We start from the raw sequence: 22,961 nt of genomic DNA, 5'->3' as shown, positions 1-22,961 counted from the left end.
TTTTTTGTAACAATTTGATTCAAAACGTATCAAATTGTTTCAATCAAGTACAATCCGTCAATTTCCGTCAACGCCGTTAAGAATTTCTGACGTGGCACATGACGTGGCAAGCCTTATGACACGTGACTGGATGCCGTTAAGAATATCTGACGTGGCACGTGACGTGGCAAGTCTTATGACACGTGGCTGAAAACTTTTAGCATGATATAATAAATAGATACAGAATCTTATTAAGATGTAACAAATTAATACAAAACTTTATTAAGATGTAACAAATGAGTACAAAACTTTTATTAAGATGTAACGAAATGGTACAAAACGTTTTGTATGATGTAACAAATTGATAAAAATAGTGGAACAAAGGACAACTACACCTAATTAAAATAATAGAAGGGGAGATCTGTATTGAATGGTGCTGCGAGATCTATGCATGGAGTCATATTACCATGAGTGAAAAAAATATTTGGTAGTATGAATTTGCATCATAAATTTTGGTCCATCTGGATTTCGAGAGAAGTACATAAGTTCAAAATGAAATATTAGAAGAGAAAATAAAGGGAAGATCTTTCATTCCAAAAATTTTTGACGTGATACGTAACGATCTCGTCGCTTGAGAATTTTGTCATTTTTCATGACAGGTCGAGTTAACCCAATTAACATCACAATTATGAACAAGACTGGGGGATGTCCCGTTCCTTGAAGAGATGGCTCACGAGGCAGGCTTTCTTGTTGGCACTCGGATAAAAAACTGGCCATGAGTCTAAGTGCGAGCCATCTATTCAAGGAACGGGACATCCTCCCAGTCTTGGCTATAATTGTGACGTTAATTGGGTTAACTGGATCTGTTATGAAAAAATGGCAAAATTTTCAAGCAATGAGATCGTTATGTGCCACGTTAGAAATTTTTGGAATTAAAGATATTCCCTTTATTTTCTCTTCCAAGTTTTCCTTTCGAACTTATGTACTTCTCTCAAAATCTAGAGGGACCAAAATTTATGATGCAAATTTATACTACCAAATATTTTTTTCGCTCATGGTAATATGACTCCATATTATTGTAATACAGGTCTTCCCATCGTTGGATATGCATAGATCCCGCAGCACCATTTAATACGGATCTCCCCTTTTATTATTTTAATTAGATATAGTTGTCCTTTATTCCGCTATTTGTATCAATTTATTACATCATACAAAACGTTTTGTACCATTTCATTACATCTTAATAAAGTTTTGTACCCATTTGTTACATCTTAGTAAAGTTTTGTACCAATTTGTTACATTTTAATAAGGTTCTGTACTCATTTGTTACATCATGCTAAAAGTTTTCAGCCACGTGTCATAAAACTTGCCATATCAGAAATTCTTCACGGCGTCGACGGAAATTGACAGATTGTACTTGATTGAAACAATTTGATACGTTTTGTATCAAATTGTTACAAAAAAAAGATTTTGTACCGTCCACGTTACAACTTAAAAGGTTTTGTATTATTCAAGTAATTTTCCGGTTCTGATTATGTATTCTCAATTTCCGAAACTAGGCAATGGTAAGTGATCCACGCTTAAAATATCTGGGAAAAAGGGTCTACCTAAAAATGTCTCTTTCTTAGAAGGGTCCTCTGAATTTTGTTTTTCTTGAGGATAACACGCATGATTAAATCTATACAACATGTAACCAATTGGATTAATTGGGGTTTTCCCAAATCTTTCAGTAAATTATTTAATCTTAGTGCTACTTATCTTTGAAATGTTCCACTTCTTTTCAACATTGGCCAATGATTTTACCTGTTAGGATTGTTGGGAGTTCATCTTTCCATACAATCCACTGTGCTGTTGGTCTTTGGTTTGGTTTCAATCATTTTTTGTCGTTCTTATTTTGCTGGAAATAGAAACTGATCGATGCACTTTGTCCAATGGAGCACAAAAATTCTACAATAAATTATTGTCTAGCCAATGAAAAAATAAAACAATAAATAAACAAACTATCAACTTATCAAAAAAACAAACAAACTATCTAAGCTATATAATTCTTTCAATACTCAAGCCATAGTTAGTAGATCTTACTAGGTTACTGATCTTAGACTACTGCGAGAGCATTACTCATATGGACATGATAGAACAAGGTCAGTGTTCTCGGATAATGTACTAACCTACTATTGTGCCATACGTGTAACAATTGCTTTGCTATATGCAATACATGGCTCAAGATGAAAATATGTTATTAACCCAGAAGGAGGAGCTCTTTTATTATCATATCACGAAAGGCAAATTATTACACAGGACGTGCCACCAGCTTGTGATCTCAGAATTGTTTTTTCGAATGCTTTCCGTCAGCAGTTTGTCTCAGTAGCAATCGGCTCAGGATGATCCATGATGCTATAAATAAATTGGACCCCCTCTACGTCGCAAGACACACTTTTGATACGATTTCTTGAAATAATTAGGGGGTCACATAAAACTCACGATTAAATTTTCCAAAAGAGAGCTAACAATGTATAAGAACAGATTGAGTCGGTCTCATGTATTAATTTCTTGCTCTGCAGGGTGGCTCAACATCGGATGCGGTGTGAATATGGGAAAACGCTTTCTATGTGCAACCATAAACAAAATCCATATTTCACATTGTTCACACAAGTAGTATGTTTTCTTTCTGGATTAATTAATTAGTCCAGTAGTGTAACCTTCCCAGAAGGAAAACACAGGAACAATGTCCAATATATGCCATCAACATAATAAACCGCACATCATTAGATCCCTCGAATCAATTAATTGATCCTAGTATAAAAACATACGTACACCAACAAAAACTATTCGAGAAGGCCCTTTATATATCGAAGTAACCCGAACAAATCCATTTCCACTGATCGAGCAATGTAGGGTAGGAAATCTTGGTGGGTTCCCTATGTCCCGCGTGTATCTGATACATATAAACTTGGCACGTACAGAATAGCATATGGGGTGGAAGGGGCTATAGTACAGAGCAGGAGCTGTTGAACGTGTGGGTACGGTGGGTCTTGTCATACGGCCCGCCGAGGAGTAACATCGAGCACTCTGAGTGGTGACGGAATTTGGGAGAGATGAGGCCCCCAGCAATATGGTAGGATGCCCTCAGCACCATACGGACCACCAGCGGGAGGCCGTGATCAGACTCCACCATGTCCTGCATCAGCCGTCCTGCGCCATACATGGGCTTGTTCCTCGTACCGACATGTAGATCAAACACCGCGGGCCCATGGCTCGGTACGTATAGCTCTCCTTTTCCCTATATATCCCCAGCAAGTCACGAGAAAAATAATATAACTAAGATTACATTTTCCCAAAAGAGAGAGTGTAGAAAATATTACTGAAAATATGTCATTACACAGCATTAGAGGATACAAATTACAGTGAAACATGAATGCATAGAATATCTACTATTATTATCAAAGAGGGTATATTACGGTGCCTCTTTATTGCAGTAGTGTACACTTTTACTTGATAAATCAAAATGTTTCAAATTTGATACTCACGTGCTTTTTGATTAGTTATTAGGATTTCTATTGTATCATGGCCATGGGCTTTTTAGGTAACCAGAAAATATATATATATATATATATATATGTATATAACATATAGTTGGTTTATGATCTATCGAGTTGAAATGCGGATGCTCTACATGTGTTTATGAGCAGACTCACAATAAAATTTAAACAACAAATTAATAATCAAGCATTTGTGAGAAAGAGGATGTAGTGCATTGATGTATCTCCTCGAATATCAATTAAGAGATTGTAAATTCGTTTCTCGTGTTAGGGCTGCCAATGCTGATTTATTAACTATTAAAATTTCTATTCCATTAACTAAACTATGGGCCTCCCTGGTAAAAAAAAAAAATCCAATGTTGTAAACGTTGGAGCATGTCCGATGTTTGTAACATTTTACATCATCGTCCAATCAATATAAGCCCAATACATACAATCTCAAGGTTGGATTTACCTTAGGATAATTTCCTTACTTTTGGGGCGGGCATGGCCTACCGGGCCTCGACTGTCAATCCTATCATCGGTGATATTTAAGGAAATTGGCCCATTTAGTTAATTCATATGGGCCGTCACAAATTGTGATAATTGGTTAATTGCCTATAATAAACTATTGTCAATGTCCATACTTGTGCTTTACGTCGGCTCCAAATTGAGTCCAAAAAATTGTCAAAATAATCCACATGTTTCAGGGGGCCAAAAGAAAAATTTTAGAAAGGGGGAAAATTGCATTTTTGGAACATGTATATGAACCAATATAAGATACCGTTGAACATATAGCTCGGGTTGGAGTTCTAGTATGCTTACACGGGAAGTAGCGAGCGGGAGCCGACCGAAAAATAACTGCGAGACTGGGGGTTGAATGTGGAGCCCAAACAACTTGGACTTGTTGTCTATCATAAGTTGCACTGTAAAGTTGCATGTCAGGAGTTTAGTTGTCACCCCTGTGCTATCCACTCCCTCCCCAAGCCCAAATTCTGGAATTCTTGCCACCTGATAATAAATCCGCAACCAATTACTTATCCCCTTCAAATTTATCATTTATATAAATAAATCTTTATTTGTTCCCCTATTGGCTGAGACTAGTTGGACGTCGGCTTGTCCTCATGACCACGAAGTGTTAATCTAATACAAGTATCTATTACACATATATACTCGGAGTTCATGCCGAATTAAGAGAGCAGTCGAGATCTTACCTTAAGGGATATATTGGGCGTTGGAGGCTTAGCGACTAAGTAGAAAACAAGCATTGCAATTCCAAAGCTCACCACAAACCTCCAACTGACTTGCAGCAATATCCAAGAACTCGAACTAGAATAGCTGAACGAGAAGAACCTCCACCACCCTCGTCTCGAACTCGGCCGGCCGTAGTCCTCATCGTTATCGCGCTCGTCGTCCTCATTAATGCACCCATCAATGATGATTAACCGCTTCTCGCCATTCTCCGTGGCCGTGTCGTGGCTCTGTAGGTCATCAAAGGCCACGACCTTGGCTGAGGACTTCTCATGGTGGAGGAAGGAGCCAGAGTGGTTGGACCCACGGGAAGAGGAGTAGCGGGAGAGGGTGGCAAACCGGGAGGCGAGCAGGGAGGCCTTGTCACCGTGCGGGTTGCCCCTGTTGGGGTTCGAGAAGAGCGGGAACTCCGAGGAGACAGCGGTGTTACGGGTGACATCAACGCTGTTTGCATGAGAGATGGTGGTAGCCGGGCTTTGGACGTAGTATGAAGGGTAAAGGGCTTCTGGGTCTTCCATGTCCATTGATGTCTTTTGGTTGGACATTATAGATTAGATGGAATTAGAGAGATAGAGAGAAAGAGAGATCTCTTTCATGTAGCTTACTTGGGAGAAAGGAACATTTTATATATGGGGGGCTTTTAAATAGCTTGACAAGCATATTAATCGGGCTGGTCAATCGATACTGCAAATCATAGAGAAAGGAATTTTGCTACATTTACATTCTTTTTCAACCTGAAATCAAGGGGTTAAAGGTTGAATATTAATTACCAAATCAATAGACCTATTTTATAATCGGATAAAAGAAAAAAAAATTACCAGGTGATCTACACAGTGGTTCCCTTGCGTAATGAGCCGGTAATATTTCTAGCCACTCGTAAAAACTAAAAAGTGATTTTCAATGCGTGTGAGCTCGTGAATCTTTATAATATTTATGAAGTGTGGTGATTTAATTAAAGCACCATGGAATTGTGACGATTAATATATTTATTAATCGTACACCGTGCATGATTATTTACTCCTTTATAGCTGGAAGAATTCTTGATCTTTGCAAAATGTTTTTAGTGCTAATGGATATACTCTCTGTCATTGATTTTAATAAGCTGCGAAGCCAATAGCAAGTCATCCTTTCAATAATATAGTATTGAACAGGAAAAAGCTTTTTGGTTAATTTCGTTAAAGAGGCACGTTTAAGCTTTCTTTCTATTTGTTAAGTGTAGTCTTGTTGGCCAGGAAAACAAAAACAATCCAATAGTATCCCTTTTCTAATTTTCCAAGAAAAAAGTGACTTCTAATTATTTTACTGAAAAGAATTCTTTCGGCCAAGTTTTTTCGTCTTAAAGAGTTAAAAGCCTAATTGGTGGAGATACGAGAATTTTCTATATACAATAATGATCGAATATATAACATCTTAGTTCAGGATTCTCGTGTGAAACTGAAAAATTTTACACTCAATATGATGCTTTTTCTAAAGAAATGACAGCACAATATATTATTTATAGTTTATACCCTATATCTCTATCTCTTCATAGGGTTTTGGCTCTCTTGTGTACATAAAAAAAAAAAAACAGGGGGTGATAATTTCAATAAAAAGCAGTGGTAATTTATTTTTTCTTAGTCAGGAGTTTCCTGACCCGACAAACAAAGATCCAAAAACAACAAATCGGCGCGTCCGAGGATTACGGAAATGCTTCAATTGAATTATTTTTCCCCCGTTTTCTTGTTAATCTATATGGTCCTCGATTGACCCTAAATTAGGAACCTAGCCGATAGACTTTGCTTTACACCGAAATGTTCCTTCTTTACATATCAAGAATCATTAGCAAAAGCATACACGCTTTAAATAGCAATTTTTATCTTATTATTCTTGTCTTATTATTTTTCTCGATTAAAAAGAAGGCCAGTGACCTAATAGAATAAAAGATATTTTTAAATAATTAATAAATGAGTACTTGTAGTCCTATTATGTATCGAATTTACGACTTCTAAATTAATAGACGAGTATATGCGCTATTATGCTATATTCTTTTTTAATCTTGTCTTGTTATTTTCATTAATTGATTGAAGGACCATCCACTATTGTAAGTGGGGCAGATCGTTTTGTTCCTATCCGAAATTTTGACCAACAAAATGCTAAAAGACCACAGTAGAAATTCCGTATGTCTTTTTTTGGTAAGCAAGTAGAAGTTTCTTATGGAATTCTGCATGAAGTGATCTCCTTGATCCTCTTCAGAGTAGAAAGAGTGCACTAACACTTTGGTCCTCTAATTTTTCAATTGTCAGTACTTGACCATTTGAATTTTTGAAAGAGTCACGTATAGTTTTGGTCCCTGAAAGATCCTATAACCCTGGGTTTGGTCCCTCACAAATTTTTTGCCAGTGTTTTTGTCTCTCAATCTCCATTCCGTCTGATATTTTAGTCCTACCATCATCTTGTGCGTGTCAACCATGACGGAAATCTCACGTGGCGGATGAGCTGGATCTAACTCCGTTAACCACCCCCAAATTGTCAAAAACGACGTCGTTGTCTTCCTCGATCGAATCCAGCGGTTAATATCGCTTACCAGGAAATGACAAATACATCCAACGGTTGAATTCCACCCATCAAGTCAAACTGCTAGGCAAATCACAGCCGTCAATTTGTACAACGTCTCTTTCGCTACATATTTCCACATCTGAACCTTCTCCTTCCAGGGTTGTTCATCGTCTCCTTCATTCTTCCATTTCCAGGGCTGTTCATCAATGGAGTCCGAAGACCATCGCCACTCTCCCAGGTCCCCTCACACCCTAACCTCCGCCGATGACTGCATTGACACCACCGGCGCCTCCCACTCCCATGGTTTGTGCTAAGTGTGGCGGTCCCACCACTAACTCGTCCGCGCCGCCGAGCTTCCCTGGCATCTCCCCGCCGCCGACCTACCACCCCATTCGTGCCCTGGCCATCAACCTCTCCTCGGAGTCACTCCAATCCCAGCAACAGGCCATCTTGCTCGCGCTCGTCCCTCAGCCCTAGAAAGTAACCCTAGTCTCCCCTCCTTATGATTTCCAGGTTCCCACCAAATGGATCCACTCCCTCGATAACATCAAGAGGTTCCACTCCTCAAAGTCCACCAAGAACTTCCTCGACTTCGTGGCGGCTCTCTCCGAGTCAATCCACGGCCACAAGATCTCCGACATTTGTCATTAGTCCCAGGCGGTTAACTCAATCGTCTCGATCCTTGAAACCCTGATCCGCTGGGTCGATGAGATCCCTCCGGCTCCTTAGTTAGTTCGGTATGGTAATGTAGCCTATTGAACTTTTCACGATCGTTTGCTTGAACAGAGTGAGCCCTTAATGCTAACATTTTTACCTAACGAGCTCAAGTCTTCGACGATCGAGATCGTCCTTATTTCACGGATAGTTTCGGGAGTTCGAGCAGAATCGATTTCGGCACTAGTCACGAGACCAATTTTGCTGCGTGGTTGTATTGCTTAGCTAGGATGGGGATCATTAAGGAAGAGGGGAGGTTAACGGAGTTAGGTCCAGCTCATTTGCCACGTGAGATTTCCGTCATGGTTGGCACGCGCAAGATGATGGCAGGACTAAAACATCAGATGGAATGGAGATTGAGGGACGAAAACACTAGCAAAAATTATTGAGGGACCAAACCTAGGGTTCTGGGATCTTTCGAGGACCAAACCATACCCGACTCTTTTCAAAATCGAAAATTTGGTCCCTGAATTTTCAAAAACCATAACAAAATGGTCAAGTTTTGAAAATTCAGGGAGCAAATTCTCAATTATGAAAATTCAAGTAGTCGAGTGCTGGAAATTGAAAAATTGAAAAACCAAAGTGTTAGTGAACTCGAGTTTAAACAATTAAATCATACCGACAAAAAATTTTCATAGACAACCAACGTCAGTTGGTTCAAGCGGTTCGGTACTAGTTCTGCTTAAGTAAGGTCTCAAGTTTGAGTCCTTGTGAATGCAAAAAATCCATTTTGAGAGAGCTTTACTTTTAATGAGCCGACTAGGCTCGACTAGATTAGTTGAATCTAAATTGGACTTTCAGATATCATAGTACATAACGAATTTCTTTTTCATATACAACATCCCTTAGATGCAATAAAAGATCAGTATCTGTAGCATGATATATCCAAATGAACAAAAAGCCGGTGCTACGTACAATTCTTGTGAATTTTTTTTAAGTATTGTGGATGTTCGATCAATCGATCATGAATTATTCAATAATAAGATATCGCATACTTATTTGTTAATTTACTTATTATCATGAATTATTCAATAATAAGATAATGCATGCTTATTTATTAATTTACCACAATGTCAGAACAAACGATGGGGTTTAATTAAATAAATTCGATATGTATTTATGAGGAAAAGAAAGAGAAACTTTGGATGCATATTTAATTGAATATTGCTTGCTTTATAAGAGAAGAACCAATGAGGATAGGAGATACCATGTCTGGCCATGATGAGGGTAATAGAGTGACGAGCATTGATTACCAGAGAAATATATGTATAATATTCCAATTGATGAAAAGCAAAGGTAAGGCTTTTCCGCTAAGAGGACATTATGAATACCACTTCTATTCGCTATCCATCATCACTTCCCCTTCCCTTTTCCCCTTAACAAAAGCTGATCATCAGTTCCTATATCATACATATACTTCTATATTATATTGTCAATTTAACATATTAAATAAAAATTAGGAAATATTGTTCATCCAAATCTTTATATCTAATGTGAGCCTCTAATACTCTTCTACCCATCCATACTATTATGAGATCTACCCAACAACATATTTAATCAGATTATATTAATGAGATATTGTTCATTATTTGGTTGAAGTCCATGATTGATGTCGTGATATATACTTAAGAGAAAACTATCATTGTCATCCCTTAATTTTCACCTTGCCACCACTTAAGTCCCTCATCAATTTTTGCCATTAATTTGGCTTAAACGTTGGGGTTCTGTTGATCAATTTGGTCACTGCCGTCAATGCCACTAACGGATGTCTGACGTGGCTTCCTTGTTGGACAAAACGGTGTCAAAAAAATAATTTTTTAATTTGACTTTCCAAAACTATCACTGTCATTCTTTTACTTTCCTCAAACCACCACTTTAGTCCCTCCTCAATTTTTGCCACCAATTCGGCCTAAACATTGGGGCTTCGTCTATTAATTTCGTCCTCGCTATCAATGTCGCTAACGGATGTCTGACTTATCTGCCTTGTTGGAGAAAATGACGTCAAAATATTATTTTTAATCAGAGTTTCTAAGACAAAGTCGCTTTTGGCAATTTTTTGAAAATTTATTTATTTATCTATCTATTACTTTAACGGATGAAGGGGTAGACTAGCGAGACCCCCCAGACTAAGGGGGTAGCGGTCGGCCAGGGAGGCCCCAGTCAGTCTCCCCCCATTTCTGAATCCCTCTGTTTTACTCTTTCAGTGAGGGTCATGCTGCTGATCGAAGGAAGAGATGCATTAGTTCGTTGGAGAGGAGGGAGGTTGCTCGGAAGGGCCTGTGATTGAACTGCTACGATGGAAGAACACTGGAAAGGGACTAAAGAGGCTACCTGAAATTCGCTATAGCTTTTAGGTAAGGGAAATTGAGGTTAGTCGTTAGAGCTGAACATGAGGCTGAACTAGGAATGACTTCGGAGCTCCCGATACTACTAATTGGATAAGGAGACAGATTAGTAGTGTCAGGAGCTCCAGAGTCATTTTTAGTTCAGCCTCGTGTCCAACTCTAACGACCAGCCTCAATTTCCCTTTCCTAAGAACTATAGCGAGCTTCATGTCGCCTCTTCAGTCTCTTTCAGGTGTTTCTCCATCGTAGCAGCTCAACTGCAAGCCCCTTCGAGCAGCCTCCTTTTCTCTAATGAGCTTATGCATCTTTTCTTTCGATCAGCAGCATTACCTTTACCGAAAGAGTTACACAGAGGGATTCGGGAAGGAGGGGAGACCAATCGGGGCCTCCCCGGTCGACCATTGCCCCTTGGTTTGGGGAGGTCCTGGTGAGCCTACCCCTTCATCCGTTAAAATAAATAAATAATTTTTCAAAAAAATTACCAAAAGCGACTTCGTTTTGGAAACTCTGATTAAAAATAATTTTGACCTCATTTTTCTAACAAGGTAGCTACGTTAGACATCTGTTAGCGACATTGACGACGAGGACGAAATTAATAGATGAAACCCCAACGTTTGGGCCAAATTGGTGGCAAAAATTGAGGATGGACTAAGGTGATAGTTTGAGGAAAGTAAAATGATCACAGTGACAGTTTTAGAAAGTCAGATTAGAAAATTATTTTTTTGACACCGTTTTGTCCAACAAGGCAGCCACGTCAGACATCCGTTAGTGACATTGACGGCTGGGACTAAATTGATCGACAGAACCCCAACGTTTAAGCCAAATTGATAGCAAAAATTGATGAGGGACTTAAGTGGTTGCAAGGTGAAAGTAAAGGGATGACAGTGATAGTTTTCTCTATACTTAATTGATAGTTCCGTAATTAACCAAACAATCTTTGAGGTATCAAAAGGTGGACTGGATTGATCTTAATTAATCGTAAGACTCAATGTATATAGTTCCTAGATAGCCAGATATAATATGCAGATAATTAAGTACTGATGGACACACATATGATCCTCAAGTTATCCGGCATTGAATTTGGCATGTGCATAAAGTTAGGTGATCTGAAATATATATTGATTAAGTTCAATTAATTAAGCCCACAAATGAGGGCACACATTTCTTTTGTTATTTATATGCTAAGCTTGAGCATAAGTAATAGATGAATAATGGACATATGTTTGGTCAGGTCCTCATACAAGAACCATTTTATATCAGAAAAACGAGGGATGAACTGAGTTTATCCTAGTCGCCTAATGATTTTTTTTTTAATTATTAAGTTTCTTATAAGCTTTCCAATATTTCCGGGGAATTCGACTTATTTGACCTCCTTCTCGTGAAGGTTGATGCCCTGGGTACTGGGGAATTTGATCTCATTTGGAGAAGTGCGACGGGTATCATTGTTCTAATGCCGATTATAGGTTGATTGAGGAAGCTTTGCCAGGAGATGGGCAGCGAAGGTTGTGAAAAGGGAAGCAGACTTGATTATTTCTTCTTTTCGGTAAGGAGCAAACTTGATAATTAAAGATGGAGCTTCGAACGGTATACGGTTATGGTGTCTTCTACTGTGCCCCCTGCCCATGGAGACGCCTGTCGTGTACTCTGGCATATGTTGGCGAACCTGACTTCTCGGTTTATCCGGACTTGATGTACACTTTTGTTCGTTTTACGTTATAAGTAGTGGACCCTTTCTACAAAAGAGAATAAAAGGTCAGAATGTTCAATCATTCTTGAATCTTGACAAAGTTTTCAAAGGTGTCGCTACATGCCCACAAGATGATATAGCTCCTGAATATACACACTGCGTATATGTATAGATTCATCAACAACAACAGGAGGGAGAGGTCCATCTTTCTTGGAATGGTGGTATAGAGAGCAAATATTGTCAAGACGAGTGAAAAATTACAACGCAGGCCCTCGAACACGAGCAGAAAATCAAATGTTTGCTTGCTCTCGAAGTTGTTCCTGTTACAAAAGATAGTGTAGTTTCTCAGCAAACATAACCAGCAAATTAGGATAGATGAGGAATTAGGAGCTGACTGATTTGCCGGAAGTTTTCCCGGATGGGAGTTATGAGAGGAACAAGTTACGAGGCGGAGAGAGATGAAGATGGTCATGTAAAAATAGTGCAGAAATGATCATGTAAAACACAACACCGGAGCGGCAATGGAACTCATAGCAAACATATAATGAATCTGTTAAAGCTGTACAGACCTCGGTTAGAAACAACCCGTGGAACCCATATGGGACCCTGTTCGGCAAATCTACCACAGCAACAGGATCAGCAGACATCGTTTTTGCATCAGCCACATATACCGATGATTTTCTGCAGGGTCAAAAGGAGTTGGAAGACTCATTATATACTCTTTATCTGAAGGTGGACTGAATCTCTCGGTAACTTGGCTGTAAGAGGGGGAGAAATTTACCCAGTGTTCGCATCGTGCACAAGGAATATCAAGTATCCATCATCTTCTTCAGAAGCAACGTCATGTCCTCGAGGTACAAATACTGCTTCTGAACCGAATTTTCCTGGTCCCAATTTAAAGATTCCTTTAACGTTACCTCCAACTTCAACCTTCTCTTTTCCTGCCACTGGTTCAGCATGTAGATCAAATTTCGCGATCCCGTCAACCTTCGCAGCGCCGTCCAGGAGTGCTCCATAGACATATCTCTGTTTCCTGAGGATCAAAAGAATTCATACAAGCAGCTGATCGTAAGGACCCGAACATCTATGGGAGAAAATAATTTTCTATGAAGTAGGCATAGCATAAATTTCTCAATGTTCAATCTATCCACGAAGTAATGCTAAACTAGGGAAGCCTAGGCTAAAAATGATTATCGAACGCTAATAATAATGCCAAAATCCCTTCACTTGGAATAAGATTTGAACCGAAACTACCAAGAAAGAATGTTTCCTAGCTAGGGAGAAACTGCTATACATGCAGCAATTGATAATAGGGACCTATTGGAATGATGCTCAAGTCAGAGGTCAAATATATTAAGACTCGATCTGTAATTATTGTGGAACAGTGGATCGCTTATATTATAGGGGCTGAAACACACCTGCCGGTGTAGGTCTCGTTTATAGAGGGGAAATTGACGACGGATTCTGATAACTTCTTTTGTGAAGCTAGACCTGTTGTCAAGTTGAATCTCATCTCGTACCTGACAAAGTTTTAGAGAGCGTGATTAGTCTCCAGTACATAGAAAGGTTATAGCAGGGAAATGTTAATTCGAATGCTGGCGTACAATTCACATCGGAAACTTCTGGGGATGACTTCTTCTTTGACAGGTCCGTTAAACATTTCTAGGTCCAGATCCTCGCAACGACCAGTGATGAGAACAACTTCATCTCCCTCCTCCCACGCATTGGCTGGCAAAGCGGAGCAATTTTGACACACAAAAAAAAAAGATATATGAAGAGTAAAGAAAGAACTCTTATAAGAAGGTAATTAAGTTTTGGAAGTGATCCTTCTCAAGCCTTTCTATTTTCTTTTGATAAGAGTTTGAAGATGATGAACCATTGTGAAATATGAAGCAACTTGGAAGCTCGAACCATCGGATCTCATGCTCATTCTTTGCATAACGTGGGAGTACACCAAATCGTGCTTTCTTCATCGGGTCAAAGACATATGGAAGCTTATTTTCTTTAACCATTGCCTGAAATTGAAATTCATATTGTCTATTTCCCAAAGAAACCTAATTAATGCTCTGTGTATATCAATTGCTTGGACAATAAGTTACCCGTACCATTGGCCTGAAATAAAATGGAAGATCCATGAAAATGGCATATCTGTCAGTGATGGCGAAGTCGTGCATCAGAATGGGCGCTGGTATTGTAATTGGTACCGGATCATGCATGAAACCATCCTTGGAAATGACGCGGTATGTGACATATGGGGGCGTTAGTGAACAACCGAAAGTAAACATTTCACCTGCATTCAAACGGCCTTAACATCCAACCTTGTTCTACTGCTGACAAAACTATAAGTAGCCGCTCCGTTGCTCAATGCAACAGGCATTACCGGTGACTGGGTCGACTTTGGGATGTGCAGTGAAGGGATGTGCAAGCCTCTTTTCATAGTCCATTATCCCAAGAGTTAGCAGGTCTCCATCTTCCAAAACCTTAAGCACATCTTTGGCGATTGATGCCCATGATGGAGGAAGATCAATATTCGGCTTTTTGGCTAGGAACGAACTAATCTTTTAGCAGGATAATGTAACAGAATGGTAATGTAAGAGAAGGGAAGACCTTACAAGGTTTATCAAGCTCCTGCAGAGCGAGAAGCTTCCCATGGTGATATACGAGAGCAGTGTTACCTGTGAAAGGTGTATAATCTAGCCATTATTAGGTTTTGGCACATTCGTTCCATGCATAAAATTCTCGTATACATGTAAGTTAACATGAAATGGTATCTAAACCTACCGGTTCCAAATCCATAGGAAACATCTAAAGCCTTCTGGCTTGCTCTCAACATTTGCAGGAGGACCACAAGTAAGCCAAACACGCCCTTGAGGTCTCCTATCTGCAGAAGGGGCACGAATAAAAGGATTTATGAGGACCACGAATTAGAAAGTTAACTAAGAAAAACAAAGCTCTAAAACTATTCTTGATGCACGAAACATCGGAAAAAGAGTGCTTATATAGGAAAGAACTTCTTTACGAATCTACTAGTTCATGACACTCCTCTAGTAGGACTATGAATGAATGACATGGTTATTCATATATACTTTTCCATATTTGGCACATCCGAAAAACTCCTCCTGCATAAGTTTTGACGTCTTCACAAAACGGGAAACGTAAGTTGCCTTCCCATTTTTAATGCGCAGTCCATGAACCATTCTGCAATCAAGAAAATTCATTTTCGCTTCATTACTGGCAATGAGGAGAAATGTAAAAGCTTCTCAATGTAGTATCGAATAATGAAGCAGGGTAATGGTAATACAAACCCGTCTCCATCAAACCTGAATCAGGGAGCAGCAAAGGATCAGTAAAGAGTTAACTAGTATTCCATTCCATCAAATAGTAAGTATATAATATACATCGCAACCTTAACCACTACTATTCAATTCAATCAAAATTAAAATGCAAAACTCATGAAGTGGATACATAAGTCCGTCTAGTTCATCCTTTTTTTTTTTTTCCCTTCCAATGAGATAACGATGTATTCTCACTTTCTCAGATTACTAGCTGGGACTAGTCATGCTTGGATGTCGGTTTGGTTTACGAGGTAAGTATATCCGATTTGTGTAGTTCATGCTTACCAATGGTAACCTGCGATCGGGACAAACCTAGGGTTTGGACCCACCCTCATAAATTCTCCATTCAAGCAGTCCTGCAGCATAGCACCAGGTTTCCTCTTTGGCACCATTTCGGTGAAATTTCACAAAAACAAGGAAACCATATACCGCAAACGAAGGACTCACCGGAAGGTGGCCTCTCACGGGGAGGTCATTGACAGGAGGGGTCTCAGCAGAAACTGGGCCGAAGTTACCGGAGAGATAATGAAGAGGAGGCCGTGGGGAATGGCTGGATAGCCTGGATGTTAGCTTCACTATGAGGTTCTCAGCACAGTCTAAAATCTTAGAAGTGAGGCCTTTGCTTGGCTTGGGGTTCAACAACACTATCCCCGGAGGCCTGGCTCTTCCCTTGTAGCTCAGCTGCTGCTGCTTCTTCTCCTCAACCAACTTTTCCGCCATTGCTGCCCTCCCTCTTCCATAAAGCCACAGCGTCGCCATATTAAAAGAGAGTCCTGGAGACCATATATAGACGCCCGGGTTCTGATCTTAATTTGTAATCCTCATTGAGTTGCCGTTTTCTTTTTTTCCCCTTTCTTTCTGTTCGATTTATGGGTCAGAAGGTTTGTCGAGAGTTATAACTTGTCAAATAACAATAATATCATAACTTGAAAACTGGATTGGGATGGAAATAAAGTGAAGGATAGAAGGACACTGAGATTTAATGTGGTAGTAGAGAAAAAAAACCCCGAGGACCGATGGGAAAAAAAATCCACTATGTAGTCAGCTCGTCACTCTGGCAGCGATCTCTCTGTGAGCCGATAGTAATTGACCACGAACTTATTTGTCGAGAATTAACCGCTCTCTCTATCCAAAGACCAATATATTAATTGTCTGTGATTGATATATACCGTACACACCGAATTCTATCCCTTCAACGTGGAGTGCTCCACAATCTTTTATACCAACACTCCCCTCTCACGCACACTATCACAATCTCTTTCACTCTCAAATTGCTTGAGGTGTTCTGGCCCCTTGTCTGCGTCCTTTGTCCCAGAGATAAAGCTCTATATATAGAGCTCTATGCACCATACCCTGCCAAGTTACTAAAACGGTGCAATAAAAGGTAAGAAAAATGTTTATCACACTTTGTGTAGCTGCATTTATACACTTCGATGCATCTGCATCTTTATTCTTCAAATTAAGCTGCTGTGCGGTCGATTTCAGCTTGTCAGCAAGAAATATGAGATGTCATGAGATGCCGTGCGGGGCAGGAGCTTTGGGCTTATGAAAACCACCCCATAAGTCAGTCAACATAATTAAGAGAGATCTCATGAACCTAATGCAAGAATAGAGAAATTGAAAAAGTCTCACAATAATAAGAATCGAACTTGACAACTGTTTAATTCTAGGTCAGCGAGTTGTGCTAGTCCCATTGACCTAGAACTGATAGTACTTTTTTATTTTGGATGATTTCTTAGAAATTGATAATGATTTGTTTATGATTATTCTGCCTGGTCTGGTTAAATACTGAACTCTGATGTGATCGGATCGAGAATAATAAATAAGCACGAGATGTAGAAGATGATAATAATTTGTAAAAAAAAAAGGCCAGAGAAAAAAGTCAACGGATGAGAGGACACGAAATATTAAGGTCAGCCACTCTCCTCCGTCCGGGGCGAGCCTTGAACGCCTGTGTGACATTGTATATAATACTAGTGAGAAGGTCACTTTCGTTCCACGTGGCTCATATTTATTGGTTTAAGCATAACATATGTAAGCACCTTGTTCCAGTCTGGATTAGGATAACTAACCGGTAAGCATATTGATTAAGAGAGTGGGTAAAGCACTCGAGGAATGCACGTTAGAAGACGGATTTTCGAGAATAAATAGATAAACTTAATTTTGTTCAATCATGTTGTGTCACATTGCATCGTTAATTTCTGCTAGCTATTATCATTACAATTTAACTGAATAATTTATATTATACTAAATACGTAACTAAATATAAATATCGCGCTATATTTAGAAAAAAAATGTAAAGGTCGTGCCTTTATTTGTTACTATCTGAAAGATCGTGCTACATTTGGGAAAAATGTAAAGGTCGTTCCAATCTGTGTTATTTTTTAAAGGTGGTGTAATATTTTGGAAAAAGTGTAAAGATCGTACTTTTTTAGGTAATTAAACCTTATGAATATCAGTTTTATGTTTATTCATTCACTTACTTCGACAAACATGGATAGAGTGCATCAAGGAAACTGCTTGCCCCTCCTATAGTATTTCTCAAATAGCAATCCACATCCAAATTGCAAAATTGAACAAACTAAACATGAACTATTTGAGAGTTAATTTGGCATCAACGAAGTCGCAATCACATAGTTTAGTTGATGGGCCGATGCCACCGATGTCATTGGGCAAAACAAACGTAATGGTACGGCTTGGCGGTCAATAGGGTGGAAACACACTATATGGACATGCAGGCATGTAGGATGAATAGAGGAACAGATGGGATCAGTTACTACCGATAATGAGAACAGTGAAGTAGGAAATGGAATAATAATTTCACATGGTGCAACAAATGAAAATAAAAACAAAAGGAAGGAGGCCATCGTTATTCATATTTTCATGAACAGGGCCAAACGGTTGCTATCAATCGAATAGGGGCGGTGGGAGTTCCAATGGTCGGCGTAAAGAGGCTAAGGCTACATTTGGTTTGCTGAAATAGAATAAACAGGGAATATGATAGAAACTCTGATGAAATTTTTTTGTTTGGTTGGAGGGTATAGCAAAACTGAGAATTATAATTCTGAAATTTGATTGGGTTGAATAAGGAATAGAAAGAACAATAATAGAGTGAAAAGACAAAAATGTCCTTCATACTAAATCTAATGAGTTTTATAAAATAAATAGATAACTTTAATGGTAATTTTTATAATTAATAAAAAATAAACATTTTAAATAATTTAAAAGTAAATAATTTTTAAAAATTAATAATTTTAATTAAATTATTAAAAATTGTGTTTATTAATAAAATTAATTATTTTAATAATTTAATACGCATAATTATCTATTCTTATTATATATATAGATACATACAGATACGTAAATAAATACCAATAAAATTTCATTGAAAATTCTGTCAATATTTTCTAATGGAACTAGCCTTTTTTACCCTTGCATTGCATGGATTATTTTTTATGAAATTTCATTGAATATTTTGCACTCAAAAGTAATATTACACTTCTTAATATTTTCGAATGTAATTATACTTTCTGGGTTTCAGAATAACGTAAATTTATATAAACTATGGTCCAAAGTATAAATAAATATGTTATAATTAATTTTATGAGCTTGGAGAATTATTTATTTCATATAATATGAACATTATTTTTCATACTAAATTTTTTAACATAAACTTAGAACGGAGATTTGTAATACTAAAATCTAATTACATATTAATATTTACGCACGGGTAGTTTTTTTATGAGATTTCATTGAAAATTTTACGTTCAATAGTATAATTACAATTCTTGATTTTTAATTTAATTATACTGTTTTGGTTTTAAATAAAGTAAATTTATGTAAATCATGGTTCCAAGTACAAATGAATATGTTATAATTAATTGTATTCGCTTGGAGAATTATTTATTTCATATAATCTGAGCATTATTTTTCATATTAAGTTTTTTTACATAAACTTAGAATGGAGATTTGTAAGGTTAAAGTCACATATACAATACACTAATATTTTTTATTTAAGAATTTTAGTTCGATTATAGACTCTAAAGTCATATATCACTTCAAAATTAATATTTTATGAATTATCTTTTATCGAGGAGTCATTAAAAAAAATATGATTCTTATTTTAATATGTAATCACGTATTGTATCACATGGAGTAAATGTCTTGCGTGGTATTTGGCCAAAAAATATATATGAAATTAAATTACTTTTAATTTAATTAAAATTATTTCAAAGATTAAATTGAAATTTTAGATGGTTTGATTTTACGATTCCATTCATGTCTATTGCATGAAAATCGGCTTTATATATATATATATATATATATATATATATATAGTTTGTTCATATTATGAATATGAAATTAAATCATCATATGTAATGTTTATAAATATATTGATATATTTATTCCTATTTGTTCATATTATTTATTTCATTTTACCAAGTATATTATGAGTTAATTGTATAGATTTGCAGTTGTACCCCTATTTATTGCAGGGGATACAACTTTATATATATATATATATATATATATATATTATTAACAAATGATTGTTGATATCTTGTCTAAAATTTTCCTCAGTAATTTTATATTTACTGTAGCGTCATCTTCAATACTTGTACGAGATATAAATTAGAGAAAACTCATAGTATTGGCCATGAGAAATAGAGAAGAAAAAGGGATAAGGTACCATACTATGGATGGACTGATTGAGCGATGAACGGCTAAGTCCGCTTATGTATTGAATTTAAATCCTATTAGGAAATCGAATAATAAAGTATAACGTTAATTAGACTATGGCATGGAGGAAATCACATATTGAAAATATAGGAGGAATACAATAGAAGAGAATGTGGGCGAGTTTTTGTATATTTATAAATATTAAATCATTTTCAATGTATATAAATAAAAAATTCAACCAACAACAATTGGTTCTAGAGATTGGATGTTTATTTCTCTTAAATAAGGTGTCAGGTTCAAATATATAAATGAAAAAAATCATCGATTGGATGAGTTTTACTCATTAGTGGACCAGCACCAACTGAGTTTGTCGGGATTCATTGAATTTCTGGATATTATGATACATTAAAAAAATATATATCAACTCCCCTGCTTTCGTATATTTAATATTACAAATCGCTTCTTCAGTAGTTTAACACATTTCAAGATTAGATTAAGATATCTAACTAAATTTGTATATCACGAAAATGATGCTAGAGGCGTGACCACTATGAGTTGGTTGAAGCAGTTCGGCACTTGTTCCGCTTAAGTAAGGTCTCAGGTTCGAGTCCTTATAAATGTAGATGCTATGAAAGTTTTACCCTTTAATGGGCTGACCCGGCTCGTCTGAATTAGTTGGGGCTCAATTGAGTTTCCGGATATCAGGATTCGTATAAAAAAAAATGATGTTAGAGGCGTTATATTATCCTATCCATGTGTAACAAGAGCCGACCTATGCATAGAGACAAGGGGAGGAGGAAGGAAGTTTTCGGGGCACTAACGGGGCTCCTGTTCCTATCATTATGGTTGTTTTACGTATTGTATTTTTGTTGATATTGATTTGTAAATATAAATATTTGGGTAAAATTTGATACGTATTCTTTTTTTTCTTTTCAAACAAAATAATTTAATTAGACATGATATCAGATTTTCAAATAGAATATTAAAAAGAAAAGATGCTTGGAAGTTGGAACATCACATTGATCGAAGGTCAAATTCAACGATCCCCTATTCCATTTATAATTTAGGATCATGTCTCACGACAAATTTTAATATATATGTTTCGCGCAGGTGATATAATACCTTCTTTTTATTTGTGATTTTTTCACTAAGATTGAGCAGAATACAATAGATGACAGATGAAGACATTCTAGGTCCGGTCATGATGCAAGAACAATAGTTATATCAGAAAAGCGAGGGTTGGAGATTACGGTTAAAGTTGGTTAATATGGGTCATTTATCATATAGGAGAATCAATTATGAGGAATGTGAATAAGATTAAATCAGTAGGAACATATTTCTGGGATGATATGGCCACAAGGCCTTGAACCCAGGCCCAGCCCGATACGACTGCCCAATATTAAATCTTTTCTTTTATAATAAAATTCACAAAGATATATATAAGGTGGGATGGGGATCGCAATATTTCACTACAATTAAAGGAATCATGTGACACGCTTCAATGGACCGCATCATAATTTACATCGTTCTTATTTGGGGGGAATATAATGTATCGCGTGCATCGATTTAATTAATTATATTGGTAATTACTTAGCCAAAAGAAAAATGTTATATTCGTAATTTATCCCTATTATCGTTGATTGCGGGATGCTTTAATGTTTGTTGAACAGACGAGCGAAGAGCATTTTTAGCAGATTTTCATGGCTCTGTGATGTTCAGGAGAATTATACGCTTGAAAAGGTAATTAAATAGTGGCAGAGGTCTCAGGTCTGTCCCACTTCAATTGATCAGAAGCACTTAGGTCTTATGTATCAGTACCATGTTGCGGGTCTTCAAAACCTCTTTCTGCCAACGATTAATATTTTCATGGAATCGAAGTATGAGAACAAATGTTAGTAATATTAGAAAGTATAATGACAAATTAATATAGTGTGGCTCATTCAAAACCGATTGAACGTTTTAATTTCAAAATTATTTCAATTTTGTGGACATAGATGAACGTGGAGGAAATATAAATGAAAATTTAATAAAAAAATTATAATAAAAAAGTATCAAAAGGCTAATGTTTATAAGAAATTCTAAAAATAATGATTAAATAGTTTTACATAAAAGGGAGAGAAAAAGTAGGAATGTATTTGAATAAAAAGTGCAATATTGGAAAGAAGAAAATGTCACCATTTAAAGATTGTAAGTTACAGAAATTATTAAAAGAAATTTGTAATAAAGCAAACATTTCAAGGGAAGATCCACAAAATCACTTGACTCCCTACGATTAAGATGACTGATATTAATGTATAGAATAAAGATAAAATATATTTTTAAGTGTTAGGTGATTAAAAATCTATCTAGATAGTTTTCTTAATTATGCCTTATATTATATATCATATTTAAAAGGGTAAAACAAAGAGTTAGAAGAATTAAAGTAAAGAAATCAAGGTAGAAAAAGGGGGGAAAGAAGAGAATAAAGGATATCTTATGTCTGTATTTCTTTAAACCTTATTACATCGTAGTACTATTACAATCTTACAATTCTTCTAGTTGCAAATATACTCATTTATATTAAGTATAATTTTTATATGCTTAAATTAAGTATAATATTTATATATTTATGTCGTTACATCATTGTTACCAGAATAAAATAATTTTTAGAGCCTCTCCATGTGACCTAGTCAAGTCATTAGACGTGTCAGAGATATTGCTATAATTTATAAAAGTATGGGGGTGCTGGCATAATATTGGTGGAATCCCATAAGAACGACTTCGCTTTTGTCACAGCAAATAGATTCAGATTCTAAGCCTGTAAATAAATAGAACCTGGACGTAGCTGTGAATTGAGTTGCATGATTCAGATTTTGTGGCAAACCATCTCTTAGAATTTGAGTAGTCAGGGGCGAAGTCAGGATTTCTGTCGAGGGGG

The 22,961-nt window shown here is 36.9% G+C and overlaps 2 protein-coding genes and 1 pseudogene across 2 annotated transcripts; 1 reads left to right on the top strand and 2 right to left on the bottom strand.

Annotated features, from left to right (window-relative positions):
- Nucleotides 1-2,632: 2,632 nt before the first annotated feature.
- Nucleotides 2,633-5,366, bottom strand: LOC116187344. The gene is made up of 3 exons (XM_031516001.1): nucleotides 4,712-5,366; nucleotides 4,323-4,508; nucleotides 2,633-3,259 (listed from the first exon to the last, which is right to left on the bottom strand). Exons 1-3 carry the CDS (start codon nucleotides 5,291-5,293, stop codon nucleotides 2,966-2,968), a joined length of 1,062 nt encoding a protein of 353 aa, XP_031371861.1. The 5' UTR covers nucleotides 5,294-5,366; the 3' UTR covers nucleotides 2,633-2,965.
- A 2,181-nt stretch (nucleotides 5,367-7,547) lies between these two features.
- Nucleotides 7,548-10,280, top strand: LOC116187858 (annotated as a pseudogene).
- A 1,479-nt stretch (nucleotides 10,281-11,759) lies between these two features.
- Nucleotides 11,760-16,741, bottom strand: LOC116188600 (carotenoid 9,10(9',10')-cleavage dioxygenase 1-like). The gene is made up of 14 exons (XM_031518053.1): nucleotides 15,812-16,741; nucleotides 15,650-15,720; nucleotides 15,335-15,349; nucleotides 15,116-15,227; nucleotides 14,811-14,910; nucleotides 14,642-14,704; nucleotides 14,410-14,520; nucleotides 14,135-14,319; nucleotides 13,906-14,044; nucleotides 13,634-13,757; nucleotides 13,448-13,549; nucleotides 12,811-13,062; nucleotides 12,599-12,710; nucleotides 11,760-12,349 (listed from the first exon to the last, which is right to left on the bottom strand). The coding sequence occupies exons 1-14, from the start codon at nucleotides 16,121-16,123 to the stop codon at nucleotides 12,320-12,322; spliced, it is 1,728 nt and encodes a 575-aa protein (XP_031373913.1). The 5' UTR covers nucleotides 16,124-16,741; the 3' UTR covers nucleotides 11,760-12,319.
- Between the last annotated feature and the right edge of the window lie 6,220 nt (nucleotides 16,742-22,961).

This window comes from Punica granatum, chromosome 8 (assembly GCF_007655135.1).
Source record: "Punica granatum isolate Tunisia-2019 chromosome 8, ASM765513v2, whole genome shotgun sequence".
Classification (NCBI taxonomy): domain Eukaryota; kingdom Viridiplantae; phylum Streptophyta; class Magnoliopsida; order Myrtales; family Lythraceae; genus Punica; species Punica granatum.
This window is presented reverse-complemented; position numbering and strand designations above follow the sequence as displayed.